We start from the raw sequence: 27,973 nt of genomic DNA on the forward strand, positions 1-27,973 counted from the left end.
GCCAGGCGCTGGGTAGTAATGGGGCCCTATAGGGGTATCCTAGGCCAGGCGCTGGGTAGGAATGGGGCCCTATAGGGGTATCCTAGGCCAGGCGCTGGGTAGGAATTGGTCTCTATAGGGGTATCCTAGGCCAGGCGCTGGGTAGGAATGGGGCCCTATAGGGGTATCCTAGGCCAGGCGCTGGGTAGGAATGGGGCCCTATAGGGGTATCCTAGGCCAGGCGCTGGGCAGGAATGGGGCCCTTTATAGGGGCATCCTAGGCCAGGTGCTGGGCAGAAATGGGGCCCCTATAGGGGTATCCAAGGCCAGGCGCTGGGCAGGAATGGGGCCTATAGGGGTATCCTAGGCCAGGCGCTGGGCAGGAATGGGGCCCTTATAGGGGCATCCTAGGCCAGGTGCTGGGCAGGAATGGAGCCCCTATAGGGGTATCCAAGGCCAGGCGCTGGGCAGGAATGGGGCCCTATAGGGGTATCCTAGGCCAGGCGCTGGGCAGGAATGGGGCCCTTTATAGGGGCATCCTAGGCCAGGTGCTGGGCAGAAATGGGGCCCCTATAGGGGTATCCTAGGCCAGGCGCTGGGCAGGAATGGGGCCCTTTATAGGGGCATCCTAGGCCAGGCGCTGGGCAGGAATGGGGCCCTATAGGCGTATCCTAGGCCAGGCGCTTGGCAGGAATGGGGCCCTATAGGGGTATCCTAGGCCAGGTGTTGGGTAGTAATGGGGCCCTATAGGGGTATCCTAGGCCAGGCGCTGGGTAGTAATGGGGCCCTACAGGGGTATCCTAGGCCAGGCGCTGGGTAGGAATGGGGCCCTATAGGGGTATCCTAGGCCAGGCGCTGGGTAGGAATTGGGCTCTATAGGCGTATCCTAGGCCAGGCGCTTGGCAGGAATGGGGCCCTATAGGGTTATAGGGCCAGGAGATCACCTCCCACACACTGTACAGAGAGGCTGAGTGACTGCATACACCTCCCAATTCCTGTGCGTGACCCCTGCCTGCTTCTGTGCATGGGGCCCCATTCTGGCGCTGGGCAGGAATGGGGTATCCTGTGCCAGACACTGGATAGTAATGGGGCCCTATAGGGGTATCCTGGGCCAGACACTGGGTAGTAATGGGGCCCTATAGGGGTATCCTAGGCCAGGCACTGGGTAGTAATGGGGCCCTATAGGGGTATCCTAGGCCAGGCACTGGGTAGTAATGGGGCCCTATAGGGGTATCCTAGGCCAGGCACTGGGTAGTAATGGGGCCCCCTCACAGAAGCAGGCTGGGGTCACACACAGGAAGTGGGAGGTGTATTCAGTCACTCAGCCCCCCTGTGCAGTGTGTGGGAGGTGATCTCCTGACTCACTATGAGCGGGCTGTGTACAGGCGCCCTCTAATGGACGATCTCCTTATGTCAGGGCAGGATGCCCACACCGAACATGGCCGCACAAGAGCTCTGCAAAAATCACGTGTTTTAGTGTCGTTTGCGTCTCGGGGGGGAGAGTGATGGAGTGGGCGGGGCCGGGAACTGCTGCACTTCCGGGATCCTACGACACAGAGCGGTACAGGGAGGAAGATCACCTACCGACTGTGTGAGTACCTATACTGACACCTTCCGGACCGGTTTCTGTTCTATATATTTTCTTTACTTACCTACCTGCCGAGTCTCCTCCCCTAACCTACCTACCTGGCTGTAGAGTCCCCGCCCCTAACCTACCTACCCGACTGCAGAGTCCCCTCTCCCATCCTACCTACCCCAAATCTCTGTAGTATACTCACCTCCCTGCCCGGCGCCCACTTACCTGTCTTCCGGTTCTCAGCTCCCTGCCTCCAGCTTTGACAGTGATGTGGAGGATGGAGGCAGTAGGTGGAGGATGAAAGGAGGTAGCTGGGAAGAAGTTACAGCCCTGTGAAGGATTGCCAAGTGGTGGGGTGGGGTGGGTTAAGGTGTAGGTGGTTGAGGTGGAGATGGTAGGTGGTTGGGTTGTTGTAGGTTGCTGAGTGAAGGAAGTGGGTGGTTGAATAGGTAGGGGTGGAAGTGTAGGAGGTAGGTGGTTGAGATGGTGGTGGTAGGGGGTTGAGGTATAGGAGGAAGGAAGGGGTTGAGGTGTAGGTGGTTGGGTTGTTAGTTGTAGGTTGCTGAGTGGAGGAAGTGGGTGGTTAAATAGTTAAAAGTGGGTTGAGATAGTAGGGGTGGAAGTGTAGGAGGTAGGTGGTTGAGGTGTAGGAGGAAGGAAGTGGTTTAGGTGGAGATGGTAGGTGGTTGAGGTGTAGGTGGTTGGGTTGTTGAGTGGAGGAAGTGGGTGGTTTAATAGTTAGAGGTGGGTTGAGATAGTAGGGGTGGAAGTGTAGGAGGTAGGTGGTTGAGATGGAGGAGGTAGGTGGTTGTGGTGTAGGAGGAGGGAAGTGGTTGAGGTTGAGATGGTAGGTGGAGTAGGTTGAGATGGTAGGTGGTTGAGATGGTAGGTGGTTGAGTTGTTAGTTGTAGGTTGCTGAGTGGAGGAAGTGGGTGGTTAAATAGTTAGAGGTGGGTTGAGATAGTAGGGGTGGAAGTGTAGGAGGTAGGTGGTTGAGGTGTAGGAGGAAGGAAGTGGTTTAGGTGGAGATGGTAGGTGGTTGAGGTGTAGGTGGTTGGGTTGTTGAGTGGAGGAAGTGGGTGGTTTAATAGTTAGAGGTGGGTTGAGATAGTAGGGGTGGTTGAGATGGAGGAAGTAGGGGGTTAAGGAGGAGAAGGTAGGGGGTTGAGATTTTAGGGGGTTGAGGTGAAGATGGTAGGGGGTTGAGGTGAAGATGGTAGGGGGTTGAGGTGAAGATGGTAGGTGGTTGAGGTGAAGATGGTAGGGGGTTGAGGTGAAGATGGTAGGGGGTTGAGGTGAAGATGGTAGGGGGTCGAGGTGAAGATGGTAGGTGGTCGAGGTGAAGATGGTAGGTGGTCGAGGTGAAGATGGTAGGTGGTCGAGGTGAAGATGGTAGGTGGTCGAGGTGAAGCTGGTAGGTGGTTGAGGTGGAGATGGTAGGTGGTTGGGTTGTAGGAGGTAGGTGGGTGGGGTGTGATGTTGGCCTCCCATTACTCAGACTTGTTCAGTAGCCCAAATGAATGAGATAAATATTGAACACAGACAGTCATCACAGGTTCTCTTTAATTCAATATTTATATTTCCTATTGCTGTTCGGTTTGGCACGGGCAGCGCTAGGAGGGAATTGGAGATGAGCAACTGAACACAAAATTCAGGAGCGGTTCAGTCCAGCACTTTAGTAGGCGTTTAGGAACTGTGTGCCTTCACAGCAATATACAGGGCTCAGAATATTCAGGGATGGATAGGTCTGTTCCTGAGAAGGATGGTGTTGTGGTCGTTCATGGTGCTCACTGACCGGTAGGTTTGTCTCCAGGAAGGACAGTGTGGGGGTCATTCATGGTGCCCATGGACGGGTAAATCTGTCTCCAAGAAGGAGGGTGTTGGGGGTTATTCAAGGTGCCCATGGATGGGTGGGTCTGACCCTGGGGAGGACTGTGTGGGGGTCATTCATGGTGCCGATGGATGGGTAGGTCTGTCTCAGGGAAGGACTGTGTGGGGGTCATTCATGGTGCCGATGGATGGGTAGGTCTGTCTTAGGGAAGGACAGTATGGGGGTCATTCAAGGTGCACAGTGCTGCGTACTTTGTGTGGTGTTATGTATCAGATAATCAGATTACTGTATGCCGAGGTCAGAGGACGCTTCCTCCTGTGTGCCGGATTACAGCCGTCTTTATCTGCCAGGTGGTTCTCAGCTCAGGACAAACGTCAGGTAATGGCCCAGCTCCCCGTGGGGTGACCAGCTGCGGATTTATCACCTCTTCTATCGATCAATAACGAGCATTTACCCGATGAGGTGACATCGCTGACCACGTGACGGCTAGAGATAATTCATCGGTCTTCATTATCTGAGTGGTGGCCCCTTCATGCCAGGCTGCTGGTGGGTTTCCTTTATATTTTGGAATGTGGGTGACTATGTTATGCTGACCTGTCTGCATGCCCTCAAGAGATGGCTGTGTGGCATTTCTCAGCTTCCTAAAAGGGATACTGTGTTGAAAGGCTCACTTGTCCCATGTGACAGGGTGACAACCCAAGAGGGTACTTGGTAGACGGGCATAACGCGTTGTCACCATATAACAGAAAAGGTCCTCGACAAGGATCTTCGGCCACATCTGATCACAGCACTCCTCTTAGGACAAGGGTGTCAAACTCAATTATCAGCAGTATGGTTGCCCTTAAGGGGCCAGTTGTATATGGGGTGTGCTACGTACAGAGTGTAGGGTTCAGGAGTGCGTTACGTACAAAATGCAGAGTTCATTAGTGTGCGCTGCGTACAGAGTGCGGGGTTCAGGAGTGCGCTGCGTACAGAGTGCGGGGTTCAGGAGTGCGCTGTGTGCAGAGTACAAAAGTGGGCTACTTACAGATTGAGGGGTTCCATAGCATGCTACAGAATGTAGGGTTCATGAGAGCGTTACATAAAGTTCAGGCGTGCGGGGCTGAGGAGTGCGCTGCATGCGGGGCTGAGGAGTGCGCTGCGTGCGGGGCTGAGGAGTGTGCTGCGTGCAGCGTGCGGGGCTGAGGAGTGCGCTGCGTGCAGAGTACAAGAGTGGGTTACATACAAAATGCATGGTTCAGGAGCATGCTACAGAGTGCAGGGTTCCTGAGTGCATAAAGTGTGCAGAGTTCAGAAATGCGCTACTTAGAGTGTGGGGTTCAGGAGTGCGCTGCTGCAGGTTTGAGGAGTGCGCTTGCGTGCAGAGTGCGGGGCTGAGGAGTGCGCTTGCGTGCAGAGTGCGGGGCTGAGGAGTGCGCTTGAGTACAGGAGTGGGTTACCTACAAAGTTCATGGTTCAGGAGTGTGCTACAGAGTGCAGGGTTCCTGAGTGCATTACATGAAGTGTGCAGAGTTCAGGAATGCGCTACTTACAGAGCGTGGAGTTCAGCAGTGCGCTGCGTGCGGGGTTCAGGAGTGCGCTGTGTTCAGAGTGCAAAGTTCAGGAGTGTGTGGAATGAAGTTCCAGCTGCAAAACTGAGTGTGAGGGCCACATGACCAGGCCCAGCTGTCCAGATTTGACCCACGTGCCTTGTGTTTGATATATGTGTCTTAAGCCTGGCACACACAATGAGAATATTTTTTTGTTGCATGCTATTCTCGTATTGAAAATGAAGAAGTTACTAAAGTTATGAAAATTCTCGTATGACAGGATACAACTTGGGAAGTGATGTAATGTATTGTAATGTATTCTTTGGTTTCTGAGAATGCGTGGTCTTGCTCTTCTGATTTTTTTCGGACGAATACTGTACTGATTAAACGAAAATTGCTTGCTCTGCTTTTGTCGGATAATTTTGCATGAACTGTCGTGATCGTCTCTCGAAAGCTGTGTGCTAACAATCTGATTATCGAGCGATTGCTCCGCAACCATTTTTTGTCATCCAGTGTGTACTGGATCGTGTGTACTAGGCTTTAGAATATGATGAGACGCTCTTTCCTAACCATTGTCCGGTCACTACCAGTGACTCCCATCTTCGCTCTCAAGCAGAACAAAACCAGCCAGGAATCTTCTGCATCCAGTTCGCCCAGTTGTGTTGTTTGCTCGTGTTCTCCTGCAGGCCTCTGTGACTATGTATGATATCACTAGTGTCCCTCGGTGATGTAGTGGCTGGAGTGGAGACACAATGGGTGTCACATTCATCTGACACCCCAATGCAGAAGATTCTTGGCCAGCTTGGGCCAATTTAAGGTTCTTCATAATCTGTCTGATGCCCACCAGAGAGATTCCCCCCTTCGCCAAACTCGCCTGGTGAGGTGTACCTTTTGTTAGGCCCCAGAATCTCATCCTTTGAGTCTGTGACTTGGAACTCTGCTTCCATCCTTACCTGCTGCCCTCAAACCAATGAAGACACTTCATTCCCTACAGGGCTAGTGAGCTGTCCTCATTGGTTTGTTTGCCCCCCACCCTTACCTACTACTGACACACAAATGAGGTGTCATCGGTTTGTGGGTAGCTGGTAAGGATGGGAGCTGAGTTCCAAGTCATGGAGGCTTAGGTGGGGATTGGAAGTGGATGGGGGGAGGTTCCTAAGGATGAAATTCTGTAGCCTACCAAAGGTAACTACAGGCACCTTATGATGTCAGCACAGTGCAGTTACTGTATAAATATGGTGTACCCTGACAGGTCCACTTTAAAAAGATGTGTGGAGCAGTGTTTCTCAACCAGGGTGCCATCTCGGCTTGTCCAGGGTGCCGCACCGCATCTTGTATTTTCATACAGTCTCAGGCATGTCCATGGTGCGGGCTGGCTGGCCATCAGAACCATGGAGATGAATGATGATAATCCAGGATGGGCAGCATTCCTGGCAACCCCAGCATTCAGAAAGGGGATGGAAGTTGTTAATCCTGCTCCGCCTCCCGCCAATGACCATTCTGTGGTGAAAACTGTGAAGTAGGACTCTCTTGTGAAAAAGGGTGGGTTTGTACTTTGATGTGGGGGGGGGGGGCTGAAGCCTCTAATGTGAAAGGGGCTAGTCTGAGGACTCTGATGTGAAAGGGGGAGGGGGGGGTAGTCTGAGGACTATGATGTGAAAATGCAGGACCGAAGATTCTAATGTGAATGAAGTAGGGGGGTTGCATGAGGATGACTCTAAAGTGAAGGGGGTTGAAAACTCTGATGTAAACAGGGGATTAGGACGGAGCACTCTGATGTGAAAGAGAGGCATGTGGGTGGACTGAACACTCTGATATGAAAGGGGGTGGTCTGAGGACTCTGATGCGAAAGTGGAGACTCTAATGTGAATAGAGTAGGGGGGATGAGAGTGACTTTAATGTAAAGGGGGGGTTGAGAACTCTGATTTGAAAACAAATGAGGGGGGGGGGGGGATTGGAGACTTTGATGTTAAGTAAGGGGGAATTAGGACTGAGGACTTTTATGTGAAGGGGAGTGGGTGGGACTGAGTACTCTGATGTATTCTGGTGTGAAGGGGGGGGGGGGGGGGCTGAGGAGTCTGATGTGGAGGGGGGGGGACTGAGGACTTAATTGTGAAAGAACAAGGGAGATTTAGGACTCTGATGTGAATGGTGAGCCTGGGGGAGACTGAGGACTCTGATGTGAAGGGTGGGAGTTGAGGACTCTGATGTGAAGGGGGGGGAGACCCAGGGACTCTGATGTGAAAAGAAGGGGGTGGGGAGATTGAGAACTCTGAAATGAATGTGGAGGGGGAGGATTGAGAACTGTAATGTGAAGGAGAGTGGTGCTGTGAACTCTCATGCAAAAGGGGGGGGGGGGGGTTGAGTAAGGATTCTGATGATTCTGGGGGGGGGGGCACATTGAGGATTTTGGTGTAAAGGGGGTTGGACTTCTGATGTGATAGGTGACCCCATTTTAGACTGGGCTTCCTCAAGGTTTTCCATATTCTCAAAGGGTGCCGGGGATGCAAATCTAGATTAGTGTTTGGAGATCCATACGATCTCCAAATCTTCTCCTCCAGAAAACCATACAGTGGGTCACAGACATTAGTTGCCTTTAGCTGATAGTGTCTATGAAGGTTCTCAGGTCCCCAGATCATAGTGTATCTAGTGGTAGGTGGCCACACTCAGCTGAACTTGTTCTGTGATGTTGATTATGTTCCTTAACTTCTCCAAGCCACTTTGTAAGGCTTAGTGAGTATCTGGAGGAAGATACCCCAACATTTATATCCACACAGTGAGCATCAACACCTTCATCCAACCACCCATGGATTGTGTAGATGGTAATGGTCCAAGAACTGGATGAAAGGTTTAAAGGTTGTAGAACTACCCTGTTCTGGTTGCGTTATCCCATCCTTGGTGCCAGGAAGTCTGCATCAGTATTAATTCTTTGGGTTAGGCCCCTTTCACACGTTCGGACCGTTCAGGTCCGCCTGTCAGTTTTGACGGCGGACCTGAACGGGCGCGCCATGTTAGCCTATGGAGCGACGGATGTCAGCGAAGACATGTTCGCTGACATCCGACCCGGTCCGCTCCGCTAAAAGCAGACGGATGGCCCTATGTCCAGGTCCGTCGCTATCGGATCGGGTGAGATCTGATGAAAATGGACATGCTGTCCATCTTCATCCGATCCCTCCATAGGCGGCAGCGGCGCCTGACAAGCCCCTTCCCACTCAGTGAGCAGAGAGGGACCTGTCATCCGCCGGCTCAGAGAAGATCAACGGACCAATCTCCCATTGAGCTGGCAGACCGAGGCGGACTCCGTGGAAGCTGAGTTCGCCTCGTGTGAAAGGGGCCTAACATGGCTAAGGTGTGCCTTGTTGCCAAATTACCAGGGTGGCGATGTTAAAATGGCATTATATGTGCAAGATTGATCTTGTTGATGGCCTCCACCTCTGTTTAAAGATGGTTAAAACTAACTGCTACCAGCCAGTCCCTGTGCTGATCTCAGAGCTGGGTGAAGTCCTCTTCCTCTGTAATGATACCTCCTTATCTACGGGTCAGAGATAAAGGACATTGTTGTAAATTCTCTAGGAGCCCTTTGCCCCCATGTTCTACTTCCTTTCAAAGACATGTAACAGAACCCAACAAGGAAATAGCCCCCGTTATATAGTATATGGCACTGAATGGTACTTCTACTCAATACGTAAAAATGGACTTTGTTATGTTTACCAACACACAGCCATCGAATCCTGAGTACACATCACGGGGTAGAAGGGTGTTCCTCACCTTGCGCTCGTCCTGAGGTATTCACCGGTAAGCATGCTCTTGTAGTTTAGCTGAATCATACTTTTACACTGACCTATAGAGTCAATCTTGCTAAAATAAAAAAATGCCCCTTACTTTGGTGACCAGTGGGAAGAATGTCCCTTACATTGGTGACCAGTGGGAAGAATGTCCCTTACATTGGTGATCAGTGGGAAGAATGTTCCTTACATTGGTGGTCAGTGGGAGGAATGCTTCTTACATTGGTGGTCAGTGGGAGGAATGCTTCTTACATTGGTGGTCAGTGGGAGGAATGCTTCTTACATTGGTGGTCAGTGGGAGGAATGCTTCTTACATTGGTGGTCAGTGGGAGGAATGCTTCTTACATTGGTGGTCAGTGGGAGGAATGCTTCTTACATTGGTGGTCAGTGGGAGGAATGCTTCTTATATTGGTGGTCAGTGGGAGGAATGCTTCTTACATTGGTGGTCAGTTGGAGGAATGCTTCTTACATTGGTGGTCAGTTGGAGGAATGCTTCTTACATTGGTGATCAGTGGGAGGAATGCTTCTTACATTGGTGATCAGTGGGAAGAATTTCCCTTACATTGGTGGTCAGTGGGAAGAATTTCCCTTACATTGGTGATCAATGGGAAGAATGTCCCTTACATTGGAGGTCAGTGGGAAGAATGTTTCTTACATTGGTGATCAATGGGAAGAATGTCCCTTACATTGGAGGTCAGTGGGAGAAATGCTCCTTATTTATTATTATTATACAGGATTTATATAGCGCCAACAGTTTACGCAGCGCTTTACAACTTGACGGTAGATAGTACAAATACAATACACTTTAATACAGTAGGAATCATAAGGCCCTGCTACTTGGAGCTTACAATCTAAGAGGGAAGGTCAAGAGATACAAGGGGTAATAACTGTTGGGGGATGTGCTGATGGAGAAGATAAATGTACAGTTGTTAGGTGGGGGATTTTTCAGGGATCGTCTCAAAGTGGATAAAGTAGTAGAAAATCGGACAGATTGGGGTAGAGCATTCCAGAGGATGGGAGAGGCTCTGGAGAAGTCCTGAAGGCGAGCATGGGATGAGGTGACAAGGGAGTTTGAGAGCAGGAGGTCTTGGGAGGAGCGAAGAGAACGATTAGGTTGGTATTTTGAGACTAGGTTAGTGTTATAGCTGGGGGCCAGGTTGTGGATGGCTTTGTAAGTTGTAGATAGTATCTTGAATTTAATTTGTTGGCATAGTGGCAGCCAATAGTGGGATTTGCAGAGGTGTATAACAGACGCTGAGCGGTTTGTGAGGTGGATGAGCCTGGCAGCAGCGTTCATGATGGGCTGAAGTAGGGATAGCCTGTTTAGAGGTAAGCCAATGAGGAGGGAGTTGCAGTAGTCAAGGTGGGAGATGAGCAGGGAGTGGATTAGAAGCTTTGTGGTGACATTGGTTAGGAAGGGGCATATCTTGGAGATGTTGCGGAGGTTAAGGTGGCAAATTTTGGATAGTGATAGGATGTGGGGCTGAAAGGTTAGTTCAGAGTCCAGGATTACACCTAGGACCTTGGCGTGGGGGGACAAGTTGATAGTTGTGGCACCTGAGGGAGGAAATATCACGAGCTCCGTTTTGGATAGGTTGAGTTTGAGGAAGTGATGTGACATCCAGGCTGATATGTCTGCTAGTAAGTTGGTGATGGAGAGAGCTGGGGGGTGAAGAGATAGATTTGGGTGTCATCAGCGTAGAGATGATATTGAAAGCCGTGGGAGGCAATCAACTGACCCAGGGAGGTGATGTAGATTAAGAAAAGGAGAGGTCTAAGAACAGAACCTTGGGGGACCCCAACGGAGAAAGGAAGAGGAGAGGAGAAAGTGATACTGAAGGAGAGGTGGCATAGGTAGGATGAGAACCAGCGAAGAGTACAGTCACAGAGACCAAAGGAGTGGAGTTTGAGGAGGAGGGGGTGGTTCACTGTGTGAAAGACAGCAGAGAGATCCAGGAGAAGTAGTACAGAATAGTGTCCACTGGTTTCAGCCGTTAGTAGGTCATTTGAGATTTTAAGGAGAGCAGTTTCCGTGGAGTGTTGAGGGTGAAATTTGGACTGAAGGGGATCAAGAAGTTTGTTCATGGTCAGATGGTCGCTCAGTTGGTTGTAGACCTGTCTTTCAAGAAGTTTGGAGAAGTAGAGTAAGGAGATGGGGCGTAAGTTGTTAAGATTGGTAGGATCCAGTGAGGGTTTTTTAATTATGGGGGTGACTAGCGCATGTTTTAGAGAGTTTGGGAAGATGCCACAAGAGAGGGAGAGGTTGAAAATGTGAGTTAGAGACTGTAGAATCGAGTCAGAGGGTGGGCGTAGCATTTGCGAGGGAGCTGGATCCAGGAGGCAGGTGGTTAGATGAGTGTTAGATAAAAGTTTAGCAACCTCATTAATACTAGCAGGGTTGAATGAGGGAAGTAATGATTGTATCTGTGGACATGGGGTGTTGCGTGTGGGAGGTTTCTGCGCGTTGGAGATCTCCTCATGAATTGTATCAATCTTAATTTTGAAGTGATTGGCGATCTCCTGGGCAGTGAGTGAGTTGGTGGGTTGAGGCAGTGGAGGACAGAGTAGAGTGTTGAAGGTAGAGAAGAGTTGATGTGGACTGGATGAGAAGGTGGTAATGAGTGTGATAAAGTAGGTCTGCTTGGCAGTGTGGAGGCAGGAATAGTATTTTAGGAGGGCAGACTTTTATATTGTGTGAAGTCTTCCTAGAACTTAAGCGGGGCTACGTTTTCTGAGATTTCTGGTGTCGTCTGTTTGCCAGGGTTGTAGCAGTCGGGGCCTAATTCTGCCTGTAGTGAGGGGGGCAAGCTTGTCTAGGGAGGAAGACAGTGAGCTGTTGTAGATGAAAGTGGCTTAGTTGGGGCAGGACAGGGGTGAGATTTTGTCATAGAGATGATCAGTAGCAGAGTAGAGAAGAGAAGGGTTGAGGTGGTGAAGGTTTCTATGTGTAACTGTTAGGCGATTGGAGGGAGAGGAGGTGGAAGACAGGGAGAGAGCAAAACTAATAAGGTGGTGATCAGAGAGTGGGAGAGGATTGCTGGAAAGGTTGCACGGAGTGCACAGATAGGAGAAGACAAGGTCAAGGGTGTTGCCGTTGGAGTAAGTAGGATCCTGTATCCATTGCTTCAGGTCAATAGATGAGGTTAAACTGAGAAGTTTAGAAGTAATAGTAGTGTTAATGTTAACAGGGATGATGAAGTCACCAAGAATAATTGTGGGGATTTCAGAAGAGAGAAAGTAGGGTAGCCAGGCAGACAAGTCATCAATGAAGGCTGATACTGGTCCAGGGGGCTAGTAGATGACCAGTTCTTAGAGAAATGGGAGAGAATAGACGAATGCATTGTGCCTCAAAAGAGGAGAGTGTCAGTGAGGGAGGTGGGTGAAGTACCTAATAGGTGCTGCATGGGGCTAGAAGGATTCTCACTCCACCTCCCTTCCGTCCACTTGGTCTGGGGGAGTGGGTCCAGAGAAGGCCACCATGGGAGAGGGAAGCAGGAGAAGTAGTATCTGATTCATGAAGCCAGGTTTCAGTAATGGCAAGTAGTTTAAAGGAATTTGTGATAAAGAAGTCGTGGAAGGCGGTGATTTTGTTAGACAGAGCGTGCGTTCCAAAGGCCACAGGAGAAGGGAGGGCTGGTTTTGGAAAGAAGAGGAATAGAGACTAAGTTCTGTGGGTTGTGGCTGCTGCCAGAGGGTGTAGGGCAGGGATATGCAATTAGCGGACCTCCAGCTGTTGCAGAACTACAAGGCCCATGAGGCATAGCAAGACTCTGACAACCACACGCATGACACCCAGAGGCAGAGGCATGATGGGACTTGTAGTTTTGCAACAGCTGGAGGTCCACTAATTGCATATCCCTGGTGTAGGGGATGGTAGCATTGGGCAAAGACAGATGATGGCGGCCCAGGGTTTGGGGATATGTCACCAGAGGTTAGGAGAAGCAGGAGGCTCAGGGAGGTAATGTGGGAATGTGATTTATATGAAGGGGCATGCCTCAGAGTACTGGAGGTTTTATCAGTATATGGAGAATGAGCAAGAGTTGGTAGGAGCAGTAGTAGGGAGAGGACAGAAGGCAGGGTGATATGTATAAGCAGGGGGGGGGTGGAGAAGAGGGGTGAAGGTAAGAGAGTTTGAGGAGAGAGGACATGAGTGTCGGAAGGAGTGGTAGAGAACGCATGTTACCGAGTGGAAAGAGAGCTTAGCAGAGAGACGGAGTCACCTGCAGTCTGTTAGGTGCTTTTCAGTGCAGTTTGCTATGTACAGTCAAGTCCATAAATATTGGGACATTGACACAATTCTAATCTTTTTGGCTCTATACACCACCACAGTGGATTTGAAATGAAACGAACAAGATGTGCTTTAACTGCAGACTTTCAGCTTTTAATTTGAGGGTATTTACATCTACATCAGGTGAACGGTGTAGGAATTACAACAGTTTGTATATGTGCCTCCAACTTTTTAAGAGACCAGAAGTAATGGGACAATTGGCTGCTCAGCTGTTCCATGGCCAGGTGTGTGTTATTCCCTCATTATCCCATTTACATGAAGCAGATAAAAGGTCCAGAGTTCATTTCAAGTGTGCTATTTGCATTTGGAATCTGTTGCTGTCAACTCTCAATATGAGATCCAAAGAGCTGTCACTATCAGTGAAGCAAGCCATCATTAGTGATGCCCAGCAGTGCCACCCATCAGTGCCCACCCATAAGTGCCCATCAGTGCTGCCTATCAGTGCCACCTTATCAGTGCCGTCAGTGAATTAGAAAACATATTTATTTACAAAATTTTATAACAGAAACAAAGAAAGAAAAACTTTTTTTTCAAAATTTTTGGTCTTTTTTTATTTGTTGCGCAAAAAATAAAAATGCCAGCAGTGATCAAATACCACCAAAAGAAAGCTCTCTTTGTGGGAACAACATGATAAAAAATTTGTTTGGGTACAGTGTAGCATGCCCGCGCAATTGTCGTTCAAAGTGCAACAGCGCTGAAAGCTAAAAATTGGCTTGGGCAGGAAGGGACAAAAGTGCCTGGTATTGAAGTGGTTAAAGGTGGAAGATGTGGTTGAGCTGACACATACCTGTGGAGAGACCGAGAAGGAATGTTCAGACGAGGCAGAACTTGAAGCAGAGTTTGAAGTGCATATCACTTGTAGAAAGAATGACTTAGAGAAAGATGCCTTAAGGATAGAGGCCCCTGCAATGTGTTCCCCCAGCAATGTGCTGACCCCTTATATTCTTGGTTGGTGGGAAGAATGTTGCTTATATTATTATTATACAGGATTTATATAGCGCCAACAGTTTACGCAGCGCTTTACAATATAAAAGGGAGACAATACAGTTATAATACAATAAAATACAAGAGGATTAAGAAGGCCCTGCTCAGAAGAGCTTACAATCTAATAGGGTGGGGCAGGTGGTACAAAAGGTTGTAACTGTGGGGAATGAGCTGTTGGAAGTGGTAGGAGATTAGTTGGAGACGTGATAGGCTTTCCTGAAGAGATGAGTTTTCAGGGATCGCCTGAAGGTAGCAAGAGTAGGGGATAGCCGGATAGATGGAGGAAGCGAGTTCCAGTGGATGGGAGAGGCTCTGGAGAAATCCTGGAGACGAGCATGGGAGGAGGAGATGAGAGAGCTTGAAAGCAGGAGATCTTGAGAAGAGCGGAGAGGTCGATTTGGGTGATATTTGGAGACAAGATTGGTGATGTAGCTCGGGGCAGAGTTGTGAATGGCTTTTTATGTTGTCGTTAGTATTTTGAATTTAATTCGCTGGGTGATTGGGGGCCAGTGTAGGGATTGGAGGAGAGGGTTGGCAGACACAGAGCGGTTGGTAAGGTGGATAAGTGTGGCAGCAGCATTCATGATAGACTGAAGAGGTAATAGCCTATGGAGAGGTAAGCCATTGAGAAGGGAGTTGCAATAGTCAAGGCGAGAGATAACAAGGGAGTGAATGAGGAGCTTGGTGGTTTCATTTGTTAAAAAGGGGCGAATTTTAGAGATGTTATGGAGGTGAATTCTACAAACTTTTGACAACGGTTGGATTTGAGGCTGAAATGACAAGTCCGAGTCTAGGATTACACCTAGTACCCTAGCGTGAGGGGAGGGACTGATGGTTGCATTGTTGATTTTGATGGAAAAGTCATGGAGGGGGGCACGGGCGGGGGGGAATATTAATAGCTCAGTTTTAGAGAGATTTAGTTTAAGGAAGTGGTGCGACATCTATGCTGATATGTCAGTTAGTAAGTTAGTAATGCGAGAGGAGACTGAAGGAGTGAGGTGAGGAGTAGACAGATAGATTTGGGCGTCATCAGTGTCATCAGCGTATAAGTGGTATTGGAAGCCATAGCCGGTTATTAAGTGACCAAGGGAGGAAGTGTAGATAGTGAAGAGAAGGGGTCCAAGAACAGAGCTTTGGGGGACCCCCACAGAAAGGGGCAATGGAGAGGAGGAGACAGAGTTGTAGGTGACACTGAAGGAGCGCTGTGATAAATAGGCAGAGAACCAGGATAGAGCAGAATCTCGGAGGCCAAGGGAATGGAGTTTATTGAGAAGGAGTGGGTGGTCAACAGTATCAAAGGCTGCAGAGAGGTCAAGTAGTAGGAGTATGGAGTACTGGCTGTTGGTTTTAGCAGTTAGTAAATCGTTAGTGAGTTTTAGTAAGGCAGTTTCCGTGCAGTGCTGCGAGCGAAAGCCAGACTGTAAGGGGTCAAGAAGGTTATTTTAGGAAGGTAAGAGCTAAGACGGTTGTAGACTAAGCGTTCTATAAGTTTAGAGGTGAATGGGAGCAATGAGATGGGTCTTAAGTTGTTCAGGTCGGTAGGGTCCAGTGAGGGCTTTTTAAGAATGGGAGTGATCTGCGCATGTTTTAGAGGGGAGGGGAAGATGCCACTAGAGAGGGAGAGATTGAATATGTGGGTGAGGGAGCATAGGATAGAAGAAGAGGGTGACCGTAGTAGTTGTGAGGAAGTTTCTGAGAAAAGTTTTATAACCTCTTCAGTAGTAGCCAATTCAAAAGAGGAGAGTGTTGAATGTGCTGTTAGGCAAGGTATGTTAGGTGGGGAAGATGTACGCACAGTGGAGGTGTCCTCACGAATTGCATCAATCTTGTCTTTGAAGTGATTGGCAATCTCTTGGGCAGTGAGTGAGTTAGTGGGTAGAGGGGATGGTGGACGAAGCAGAGAGTTAGGTTGAGAAGGACCGACGATGACTGGATGCCAAGGTATTAATATTTACATAGTAGGTGAGGTTGAAAAAAGACACAAGTCCATCAAGTCCAACCTATGTGTGTGATTATGTGTCAGTATTACATTATATATCCCTGTATGTTGCGGTCATTCAGGTGATTATCTAATAGTTTCTTGAAGCTATCAATGCTCCCCGCTGAGACCACCGCCTGTGGAAGGCAATTCAACATCCTTGCCGCTCTTACAGTAAAGAACCCTCTACGTAGTTTAAGGTTAAACCTCTTTTCTTCTAATTGTAATGAGTGGCCACGAGTCTTATTAAACTCTCTTCTGCGAAAAAGTTTTATCCCTATTGTGGGGTCACCAGTACAGTATTTGTAAATTGAAATCATATCCCCTCTCAAGCGTCTCTTCTCCAGAGAGAATAAGTTCAGTGCTTGCAACCTTTCCTCATAACTAAGATCCTCCAGACCCTTTATTAGCTTTGTTGCCCTTCTTTGTACTCGCTCCATTTCCAGTACATCCTTCCTGAGGACTGGTGCCCAGAACTGGACAGCATAATCCAGGTGCGGCCGGACCAGAGTCTTGTAGAGTGGGAGAATTATCGTTTTATCTCTTGCGTTGATCCCCCTTTTAATGCATGCCAATATTCTGTTTGCTTTATTAGCAGCAGCTTGGCATTGCATGCCATTGCTGAGCCTATCATCTACTAGGACCCCCAGGTCCTTTTCCATCCTAGATTCCCCCAGGGGTTCTCCCCCCAGTGTATAGATTGCATTCATATTTTTGCCACCCAAATGCATTATTTTACATTTTTCTATATTGAATCTCATTTGCCATGTAGTCGCCCACCCCATTAATTTGTTCAGGTCTTTTTGCAAGGTTTCCACATCCTGCAGAGAAGTTATTGCCCTGCTTAGCTTAGTATCGTCTGCAAATACAGAGATTGAACTGTTTATCCCATCCTCCAGGTCGTTTATAAACAAATTAAATAGGATTGGTCCCAGCACAGAACCCTGGGGACCCCACTACCCACCCCTGACCATTCCAAGTACTCCCCATTTATCACCACCCTCTGAACTCGCCCTTGTAGCCAGTTTTCAATCCATGTACTCACCCTATGGTCCATGCCAACGGACCTTATTTTGTACAGTAAACGTTTATGGGGAACTGTGTCAAATGCTTTTGCAAAATCCAGATACACCACGTCTACGGGCTTTCCTTTATCTAGATGGCAACTCACCTCCTCATAGAAGGTTAATAGATTGGTTTGGCAAGAACGATTCTTCATGAATCCATGCTGATTACTGCTAATGATATCGTTCTTATTACTAAAATCTTGTATATAGTCCCTTATCCCCTCCAAGAGTTTACATACTATTGATGTTAGGCTAACTGGTCTGTAATTCCCAGGGATGTATTTTGGGCCCTTTTTAAATATTGGTGCTACATTGGCTTTTCTCCAATCAGCTGGTACCATTCCAGTCAATAGACTGTCTGTAAAAATTAGGAACAACGGTCTGGCAATCACTTGACTGAGTTCCCTAAGTACCCAAGCCATCTGGTCCCGGTGATTTATTAATGTTAAGTTTCTCAAGTCTAATTTTAATTCTGTCCTCTGTTAACCATGGAGGTGCTTCCTGTGTTGTGTCATGAGGATAAACACTGCAGTTTTGGTTACTGAAGCCCCCCCGATTCACTCGTGAAGACTGAATAATAAGAGAGACAAAGTAGGCTTGTTTGGCAGCATGGAGGCATGAATTGTATTTTAGAAGGGCAGATTTATATAGGGTGAAGTCTTGCAGGCATTTGGTTTTACGCCACAGTCGTTCAAGAGCACAGCAATGTCTCTTGAGATTTCTAGTGTTGTCAGTTTGCCAGGGTTGTAACGGTCGGGGTCTGATTCTGTGTGTGGTTAGAGGAGCAAGTGCATCTAGTGATGGTGAGAGTGAACTGTTGTAGACAGAGGTGGCCAGGTCAGGACAGGGGAGAGATTATGTCATATAGGTGGTCAGTAGCAGAATAGAGAAGAGAAGGGTTAAAGTGGCAAAGGTTTCTACAAGTAATTGTTTGCTGCTTGGAGGGATGGGTGGTTGGAGGCAAGGATACAGTGAAAGTAATGAGCTTGTGATCAGAGAGAGGAAAGGGGGTGTTGGTGAGGTTGCCAGGGTTGCAGAGATGGGAGAATACAAGGTCAAGGGTATTCCCATTGGAGTGGAAGTATGTGTCCATTGGGTTAGGTCAAAAGATGAGGTTAAGTCGAGAAGTTTAGCTGTAGTTGGGCTGTTAACATTGACAAGAATGTTGAAGTCACCAAGAATAATGGTGGGTATTTCAGAGGAGAGAAAGTAGGGTAGCCAGACAGCAAAGTCATCAAGAAAGCGCGATACCGGTCCTGGAGGCCGATCAATTGGTGCAATCCTCAAAGAAATGGGAGAAAACAGACGAATACAGTGCATCTCAAAAGAAGAGAGGGATAGAGAGGGAGGGACAGGAAGAACTTGGAAGGTGCTTTGTTGGGATAGAAGGAAGCCAACTCCACCTCCTTTCTGTCTGTTGGGTCTGGAGGAGTGAGTCCAATGGAGACCACCATGGGAGAGGGCAGCAAGAGAAGCTGAGTCAAAATTTTGAAGCCAGGTTTCTGTTATGGCGAGTATGTTCAAGCCATGAGAGATGAAGAGGTCATGTACAGATGTTAGCTTGTTACAGATGGAGCGGGCGTTCCAAAGGGCGCATGAGATTGGTGGGCTGCTTTGAGGAAGCAGGGGGATAGAAATTAAACTGAGTGGATTGCGGTGGTTGCCAGAGGGGGAGAGGTATTGGATATGTGGCTTGCATTTGGAAAATGGTGGACCAGGATTAGGAGAAATGTCACCTGAGAATAGGAGAAGGAGGAGGGCGAGGAAGGCAAGGTGGGAGTGCGGTAGAGTAAAGATAATTTGAGGATAGAAGACACCAATGTGAGAAGGAAGAGAATAAGGAGCATGTTAGTGGATAGAGAGTGGGAATCTAACTTAATATAAAATAAATGTCAAAAGCTGGTTTGCTTGTCGTCTTGCAGAGTGGAGCAGTGTTCTTGTTGTTGTTCATCCAGCTTTAGTTATCCTGCTTTCGTTCAACTGCGTCGGTGAAACTGCGCATCACTCGTGACAGAGCCACTCAGGACAGAGCCACTCAGGACAGAGCCATGATGTCTGCGCCACCCCATAGGATGCCATAATTTATAGGGAGACTAAGCTGGGATGCATTTCTCAGTTGGTCATTATTGGGTCTGATATGAGACACCTGAATATGGGGAGGAGATGGCCAGTACCAGACCAGCTACACACACAGGCTAGGGTCATAAAGCTAATTACCTCTCTTGATCACTCAAGCCACATGGAGTTGAGAATCAATCACCAGTAATATTGCTATTGCAGTGTGTTTGTTATAGATCTAGCATTAAATATAGAAGTTTAAAGATATGGCAGCAAGAGACAATTACCAAAAATATGTTACAGCAAAGTCAGTTCAGTAGAGATGTACAGATGGATAGGAGACAATTACCTGTAAAAGAGCAGAGAAGACATGATCAGAAATGATAACTAGGGGTGCAACGGATCAAAAAACTCACGGTTCGGATCGTTCCTCGGATCAGGAGTCACGGTTCGGATCATTTTCGGATCAACTAAAAAAAATCTCCCCCCACTGTAATATCCACAATCTCCCCCACTGTAACAATATATTAGCAGGGTATGGCAGAGTATTGGCGGTTATATTGGCAGAGTATTGGCGGTTATATTGGCAGAGTATTGGCGGTTATATTGGCAGAGTATTGGCGGTTATATTGGCAGAGTATTGGCGGTTATATTGGCAGAGTATTGGCGGTTATATTGGCAGAGTATTGGCGGTTATATTGGCAGAGTATTGTCAGGGCATGGCAGAGTATTGTCAGGGCATGGCAGAGTACATCTGAACTCTCCCCTCCACTGTACAGATCAGTACACAGAGGGGAGAGAGGAACCGGCGTCATGATATGACGCCGGTTTGTTACAAGTGATCGCTCCGTCATTTGACAGAGCGATCACGTGGTAAACGGCCGCTGGGTGTACCAAGATGGCCGCTGCTCCGGAGCTAGGCCGAAGCCGCGGCCTTTCCTATGGCCGAGGCCACAGAGCGCTCCGCGGATCGCGGGTGTCCCGATCCGCGGAGGTTGATCCGTACGGATCAATGATGATCCGTTGCACCCCTATTGATAACTGCGTCGGTGAAACTGGGAAGAATGCTCCTTACATTGGTGGTCAGTGGGAAGAATGTTCCTTACATTGGTGGTCAGTGGGAAGAATGTTCCTTACATTGGTGGTCAGTGGGAAGAATGTCCCTTACATTGGTGGTCAGTGGGAAGAATGCTCCTTACATTGGTGTCAGTGGGAAGAATGCTCCTTACATTGGTGGTCAGTGCAAAGAATGTCCTTTACATTTGGTGATCAGTGAGAAGAATGTTCCTTAAATTGGTGGTCAGTGAGAAGAATGTCCCTTACATTGGTGATCAGTGGAAAGAATGTTTCTTACATTGGTGATCAGTGGGAAGAATGTTCCTTACATTGGTGATCAGTGGGAAGAATGTCCCTTACATTGGTGATCAGTGAGAAGAATGTTCCTTACATTGGTGATCAGTGGGAAGAATGTCCCTTACATTGGTGGTCAGTGAGAAGAATGTCCCTTACATTGGTGGTCAGTGGGAAGAACGTTCCTTACATTGGTGATCAGTGAGAAGAATGCTCCTTACATTGGTGGTCAGTGAGAAGAATGCTCCTTACATTGGTGGTCAGTGGGAAGAACGTTCCTTACATTGGTGATCAGTGGGAAGAACGTTCCTTACATTGGTGGTCAGTGAGAAGAATGTTCCTTACACTGATGATCGGTGGGAAGAATGTTCCTTACATTGGTGATCCGTTAGAAGAATGTTCCTTACATTGGTGGTCAGTGAGAAGAATGTTCCTTACATTGGTGATCCGTTAGAAGAATGTTCCTTACATTGGGGGTCAGATGTTAACTGCACTGTCATCATTCTGGATTGTGAGTTTGTGGCTAGACACATCTCTACTCCACCTAAAAAAAAGCACCTACAGACACTTATCTACCTACAGACTGATTATCATGTGGTCATGAGAGCAGTCGTTTGTGCAGGAACATACACGTCACCGCAGGAAAATGATATGCAAACACAGCTGAAACCCTCCATGACCTGGGAGTGTGTGAGGCGGCTTGCAAGGATATCTCAAGGGGAACTGAAGTTATTAATAATTTGAAAAATTTTACTTTATGGTTTGTTATTCTCAAAACGTTGGACATTTTTGTGTTTGTTAAAAAAAGAAATGACTTTCCCTTTGCAAGAAATGGTGTACTGCTGATCCGTCCATCTGTTCTCTTGGACACAAGGGAGAACCTAGGTGATGGTATTGAATGAGGCTCATGTTGGGGACAGGTCTGGCCATTGTGGCTGTTTTCTTTCATGCTGTGTTATCCCAGGACAAACCTTCAGAGGAAATGTTCAAATTTGAGTTTAGATATTATAAGGCAGGGGTCTCCAGACTGCAGCCCGGGGCCAGATGTGATCCTTTGCTTGCTTTTATCCGGCGCTTGGGCCACTATTTTATCAACCGATACCAACAACGGGGGAAAATTCCCCCACTGACCCCAACGATGAAGCACTATTTCTCTCACTGACATCAACAATAGGGCAAAATTTCTCCCAGTGACACCAACAATGGGGCTCGATGACACCAATGAATGAGCACAGTTCCTCCCAATGACACCAATGATGGGGCACAGTTCCTTCCAATGACATCAACAATGGGGCACAATTTCTCCCAATGACATAGACAATGAGGCCCAATGATGGGACACTTAACCTCCCACTGATACCAATAATGGGGACCAAGTACACCAATGATGAGGCAAAATTCCTCCCACTGACATCAATGATGGGGTGCAATTCCTCCCAATGATGGGGCACAGTTCCTCCCACTGACACCAATGATACGGCACAGTTTCTCTCAATGACACCAATTATGGGGCACAGTTCCTCCCACTAACACCAATAAAAAGGCTTAGTTCCTCCCAAGGACACCAACAATTGGGAACAATTTCTTTCAATGACACCAACAATTGGGTCCAAGGACACTAATGATGGGGCACTATTCCGCCCACTGACACCAATGATGGGGCACTATACATCCCACTTACACCAATGATGGGTCACAGTTCCTCCTAATGTCAATGATGGGGCACCACATATTCTCCCAATAACACCAACAGTGGCGCCCAATGACACGAATGATGGTGCACATAATTCTGCCCATTGACACCAGTGATGGGGCACAATTTCTCCCAACGACATCAAAGATGGGGCATTGTTTTTCCCCACTGACATTGGGACCTTTTCTACGCCCAATGGCCACAGTCCATGCCAATAAAATCTGAAGGACCGTAAACTGGCCCCTTTGTTTAGAACATTTGGAGACCCCTGCTGTAAGCAATTGCCCTAAGTGTTTTATTCTTGAGTTAAGTCATGTTTGGACCTGCCCGTTTGACGTTCTAACCTTTGCTCCTTCCAGGGCACCATGGCAGATCCCAACAAACCTCAGAGGAGGATGTCCCGGACTGGATCCTCGTTGTACCAAGTGTTAGAGTTGGAGAAAGGCGCCTCACAGGATGAGATAAAGAAAGCATATCGGTAAGACTGAGATTCTTTCACCTGTTTCACTTGGGGATTGCTTGATACAGCTATTTACACGGCAACCAATCCCATCTCACCTTTCATAAGAGTGATCAAAAGAATGAAAGATGAGATCAGATTGGGTGATCTTGGTCACACATTGCTTGCTGCCTGCAATAAAGTCTGTTTTCTTTCTTTTCAGGAAGCTAGCCCTGCGTTTCCACCCAGACAAAAACCCTGATAACCCAGAAGCATCTGAGAAATTCAAAGAAATCAACAACGCCAACACAATTCTGAGTGACGAAAACAAGAGGAAAATTTACGATGAGTATGGCTCCATGGGCCTCTATGTGGCTGAGCAGTTTGGAGAGGAGAGTGTCAAGTACTACTTCCTCATGTCCAAGTGCTGGTTCAAGGTGAGGCCTGAAATTCTTGAGTTGTGTGTTTGAGATCAGGGGTTCGGGTTCCTGTTCGTCTTGTTTAAGGCTTCTGGGATTAGGGACCTAACCAGGTCATGTTGGTTAGAAATTGGGGTATTGATGGAATGTTCTTGGTCATGCTGTTTAAGGATCAGGGGGTTGCAGGCTTGGTTCCAGTCAGGTTGGTTAATGATCAGAAGATTGGTGTCTTGTTTCTGACCATGTTAGAGATCAGGGGATATGTTCCTGGTCATGTTGGTTAGAGATCAGGGGATTGGGGACTTATTTTTGGTCATATGGAGATCATGGGATGGGAGACTTGTTCCTGGTAATATTACAGATTAGGGGATTGGGGACTTGTTCCTGGGGATTGGGGACATGTTCCTGGTGATGTTGGAGATCAGAGGATTGGGGACTTGTTCCTGGTGATGTTGGAGATCAGGGGATTGGGGACTTGTTCCTGGTGATCTTAGAGATCAGAGGATTGGGGACTTGTTCCTGGTGATGGAGATCAGGGGATTGGGGACTTGTTCCTGGTGATCTTAGAGATCGGGGCATTTTGGATTTGTTTTATGGTGATGTTGGAGATCAGGGGATTTGGGACTTGTTCCTGGTGATGTTAAAGATCAGGGGTTTGGGGCTTGTTTTTGGTGATGTTAAAGATCAGGGGTTTGGGGCTTGTTTTTGGTGATGTTGGAGATCAGGGAATTAGGGACTGGTTTTATAGTGATGTTGGAGATCAGGGGATTCGGGACTTGTTCCTGGTGATTTTAAAGATCAGTGGTTTGGGGACTTGTTCCTGGTGATGAGATCATGTTGGTTAGCCATTATGGCATTAGGGACTTGTTCCTGATTATATTAGCGATCAGGAGTTTGACAACGTCTTGGTCGTGTTGTTGGATGGCGATCAGGGGCTGCTCAAATGTGACACTCAGAGACAGGAAGTAAGGGAAGTCCTCCACAGTTGGTACACACAGAGACAGGAAGTAAAGGAATTTCTCCCCATTTGGGACACACGGAGATGGGAAGCAAAGGAAGAACTCCTTAGTCAGGACACACATAGATGGGAAGTAAGGGAAGTCTTCCTGAGATGAGACACGGAGTAAGGGAAGAACTCCTTAGTTGGGAGACAGAAAGTAAAGGAAGAAGTCTTCAGTTGAGAAGCACAGAGACAGGAACTAAGGGAGGTCATCTTTAGTTGGGACACACAGACAGAAAGTAAAGGAAGAACTCCTTAGTTGGGACATACAGAGACAGCAAGTAAAGGAAGATCTCCTCAATTAACACAGAGAAAGGAAGAACTCCTTAGTTGGGACACGGAGACAGGAAGTAAAGGCAGTTCTCCCCAGTTCGGACACACTGAGACTGGAAGTATGGGAAGTCCTCCCAAGTTGAGTCACAGAGGGGAAATAAGGGAAGTCCTCTCCAGTTGGGACAGACAGAAAGTAGGGAGTCCTCTCCCAGTTGTGTCACACACAGGTGGCTTATATTTTGCCTCTCATCCTCCCACTCACCAATATGCTAATAATTTTAGGTAACACTTTGTTTTCATTACATACCCTGTTTTAGATTTGTGATATCATCACTGGGTTTCTCTAAGCAATGCAGGTGGATTATGGCTGGTGGGGGGAGCTGGCTGGGTACTGTACATAGCTTCCTGAAAACATCACTGTACCATGCATCAGTACTCCTCTCAGCAGCCATGATGTAAGCAGTGGACTGGCACCTAGGAGGAGTTCTACAAATAGGGAGGGCCGGAGGTCAGATTTATCCCCTGTATGAAATGTATGTAGAATGTTCTGGAGGCTTATCTTTGCTGGTTTGGACACACTGTGTTGATATTTTCTTTACAGACTCTGGTGATTTGCTGCACCTTGGTGACATGCTGCTGCTGTTGCTGCTGTTGTGGGTTTTGCTGCGGCCGCTGTAAACCTCCGGAGGAGGACGAGTCTTATAAGTGTGTGAACCCAGAAGACCTGGAGGCTCAGATCAGAGCAGAGGACGGTGAGTCTGGTGTTGGTGTCGGCCAGTTTTGGAGGATGAGGTTTGGGTTCTGTGCTGTTTGATGTCTTCTGTTTCTCTGCAGGGGAGGAGGTCATCAACAAGCAGCCATCTGCTGGAGCTTCTGTCCACCCCGAGCCACAGAAGCAGAACTCCTAATACTGTGAGTTTTTTATTACAGTGCGTTATATGGTGCTAGAGGAAGTATTGTGTCCTGTCCAATTTCGCCTTACTGCCAGTATGGCTTTTATAGTTCATTGTAAATTTGGTAAAATTTCCTGTGTCCAGTGGTACCATACAGTAATGATGGCAACAGTCTGTCCTGTGTGCACCAATAAAACCTCTTCCCAATGTCCACCCCTCATCTCTCCTTCCATCCTTTCCATCTCTCATTTCTCCTTCCCAATGTCCATCTCTCCGCCCCAGTGTCTATCTCTCTTCTTTCCTTCGCAGTGCCTGTCTCCCGTCTCTCCTTCCTAGTGCCCGTCTCTGCTTCCCAGTGCCCGTCTCTGCTTCCCAGTGCCCGTCTCTGCTTCCAAGTGCCCGTCTCTGCTTCCAAGTGCCCGTCTCTCGTCTTTCCTTCCCAGTGTCTGTCTTTCCTTCCCTCCTTTCCATCTCCCATTTACACAGATTAATCTACTTCCTGTTGTCCGTCTGTCATGTCTCCTTCCATCCGTTCCATCTCTCATCTCCCCTTTACATGGATAAACCTACTTCCAGCTGTCCATCTCTCATCTCTTCTTCCCCGTGTCCATCTCTCATCTCTCCTTCCCCGTGTCCATCTCTCATCTCTCCTTCCCCGTGTCCATATCTCATCTCTCCTTCCCCGTGTCCATCTCTCATCTCTCCTTCCCCGTGTCCACCTGTCCATTTATCATCTCCGCTTCCCATTGTCCATCATCTGTCCATCTCCCCTTCACTAATTAACGCCCTTCCCTTTTTCCATCTGTCATCTCCTCTTCACACTAATAAAACCTATTTTTCATTGTCTATCTTTCTAGTTCTCATTTCCCTATCCCAGTGTCCATCTCTCCCATTCTCTGTGTTATTTGTCTGTCCTGCTCCTTTCTCCTCTTGGCTTTAATAAACCTTCTTCCCATTGTCTGTCCTGTTCCCATCTTTTCCTGACATGGATAAACCTTCTTTCCGTTGTCTGTCTGTCCTGCTCACCGTTCTTACCCTTCTGTTGCCAAGTGTTTCTTCACCTCAGTCTCTCTCTACCCCAAGGTCCTTGGACCCCGTGGCAACCTGGATAGCAGCTGTATTGGACGGGATCCCTTTCTCGCCATTTTTGAAGACCCGGATTTAGAGCTCTTGAGGAGAAGGAGAAAAAATTTGTTCTGAAGAGCTCATGGCACCTTCCACGATCTTCAAATCCTTCTCCATCTTCTTTTTGGACCTTACAGCAGAGGGGCAACGAAATCCGCCTCGTATTGCGCTGTTCAGTCTCTTGGTCCTCGCAATGAGGCTTGAGGAGCTGCTTCTCACTGGCAACAAGAAGCAAAGGAGACCGAACTCTATACTTTCTTAATTAAAGACTATCTTTGACCATCCTTGCCCCCTGCAGAGCAGAGAACATGAAACGGGATCCTGGAATGAACCTTCACAATAGTTGCCTCTAGAAACCCTTTCCGTCCTGTAAAAGTTTGGTTTAAATAGTTATAAACCGGTTGGCCCCCGGGCTGTCTTGCTCTTTCTGTCTGTTGGTCAAAATAGGGCTAATGTACCAAACTAGGAGGCTAAACCCAGAGACTATGGCCAGACAATCTCACTGTGTAGAAGTTCCTGCTCCAAAGACTCGTGTTTTTTTTTTTATTTCTTATCCCCGATCAGACTGAAGCGATTCTCAGCCATACTGGAAGCAACCTCCTCAATGTTGTATTTGATCCTTCAAAGCTCAATGCCAATGACTGCTGTCCTTTGGCCGGCCTGGTGCTCCGGGCAGATGATTGCACTTTCGGAAACGTCTGGACGGTGCTCGTCGAATTCCCTTCCCACTAACGCGGGCTCCATTAACACCACTCTGCACTGACTTCTTACTGTAACCAATTAACGGACAAGCTTTGACTTTTTTTTTTTTTAAGGATAATCAGAGGCCATACCTAACGGCCAACCAAAAACTTTCATTCATGGACAGGACAAGGTTGTTTAGCACCCAGCAGCATAGGTTGCAGGTCCTGTCCTTTTTACACCAACCCCCCCCCCCCCCCATCCTTCCACTTCCTGTTGAAGCGCCCAAGGCATCTGTCCCTTTGCCCGGCCTGTAAATTAAAATGGAATCTGAGCTGTTTTTTGTGGCCTCACGGTTCTTGTTGGAGAATATTCACTGTATAGTATCATTTCAATTCTTTCTACTGTTGGGTGAAGCTTCGGTGATAATTTACAGTCAGTCCCGTACTTCCTGTGATGTGTATATCCTTGTACCCGAGTCACATGTAAACTGGTGTACACACGTCCAGAGAGTCTGTTGGCCGCTGTTTGGACCTGTGGTGTGGTCTGGATTATTGTCCTCTCCAAAAGTCGCCCCCCGCCCACCCCCCATGTATTTCTGCATCCTGTGTGCATAGACTGTACTTCATTTTAGCTTTTTTTACTCTATTCTTTTTTCTGGACACCTGAATGCTAAAGTTTGTACCGGGTTTTTGCCAAATGTTCCGGTTTTCTCACCAGCACGCGTAGTGCCAACGTAGGAGGGGGGGGCGCTGTGGACTGGCGTGTTTACCACCATACAATAGTGTCTGAGAGCTCTGGGTGGAAGGAGATCACTACCTCTGAGTGTCCTGGAGCTTTAATAAAATCACCCACACAAAGTTTGTCTCCTTGTCTTCATACTGACCGTGAGAGGGAACAGATGTTCTGGTTAAGGGTCCTGCTGGTAGTCTGACCACTAGGTTGGGACTGTTTATAAGGTTCGGCATTCACAACACACTTCCTGTCCTAGGGTGACAACACCCACTGCGCTGTGTCTAGGAAGG

At 47.9% G+C, this 27,973-nt stretch overlaps 1 protein-coding gene across 1 annotated transcript; it reads left to right on the plus strand.

The window, feature by feature from the left end:
• Positions 1 to 1,480: 1,480 nt before the first annotated feature.
• Positions 1,481 to 27,808, plus strand: DNAJC5G (DnaJ heat shock protein family (Hsp40) member C5 gamma). The gene is made up of 6 exons (XM_073624717.1): positions 1,481 to 1,570; positions 22,478 to 22,596; positions 22,781 to 22,994; positions 24,851 to 25,001; positions 25,084 to 25,161; positions 26,226 to 27,808. The coding sequence occupies exons 2-5, from the start codon at positions 22,484 to 22,486 to the stop codon at positions 25,155 to 25,157; spliced, it is 552 nt and encodes a 183-aa protein (XP_073480818.1). The 5' UTR covers positions 1,481 to 1,570; positions 22,478 to 22,483; the 3' UTR covers positions 25,158 to 25,161; positions 26,226 to 27,808.
• Positions 27,809 to 27,973: the final 165 nt, after the last annotated feature.

Source organism: Aquarana catesbeiana, linkage group LG04 (assembly GCF_042186555.1).
Source record: "Aquarana catesbeiana isolate 2022-GZ linkage group LG04, ASM4218655v1, whole genome shotgun sequence".
NCBI classification, from domain to species: domain Eukaryota; kingdom Metazoa; phylum Chordata; class Amphibia; order Anura; family Ranidae; genus Aquarana; species Aquarana catesbeiana.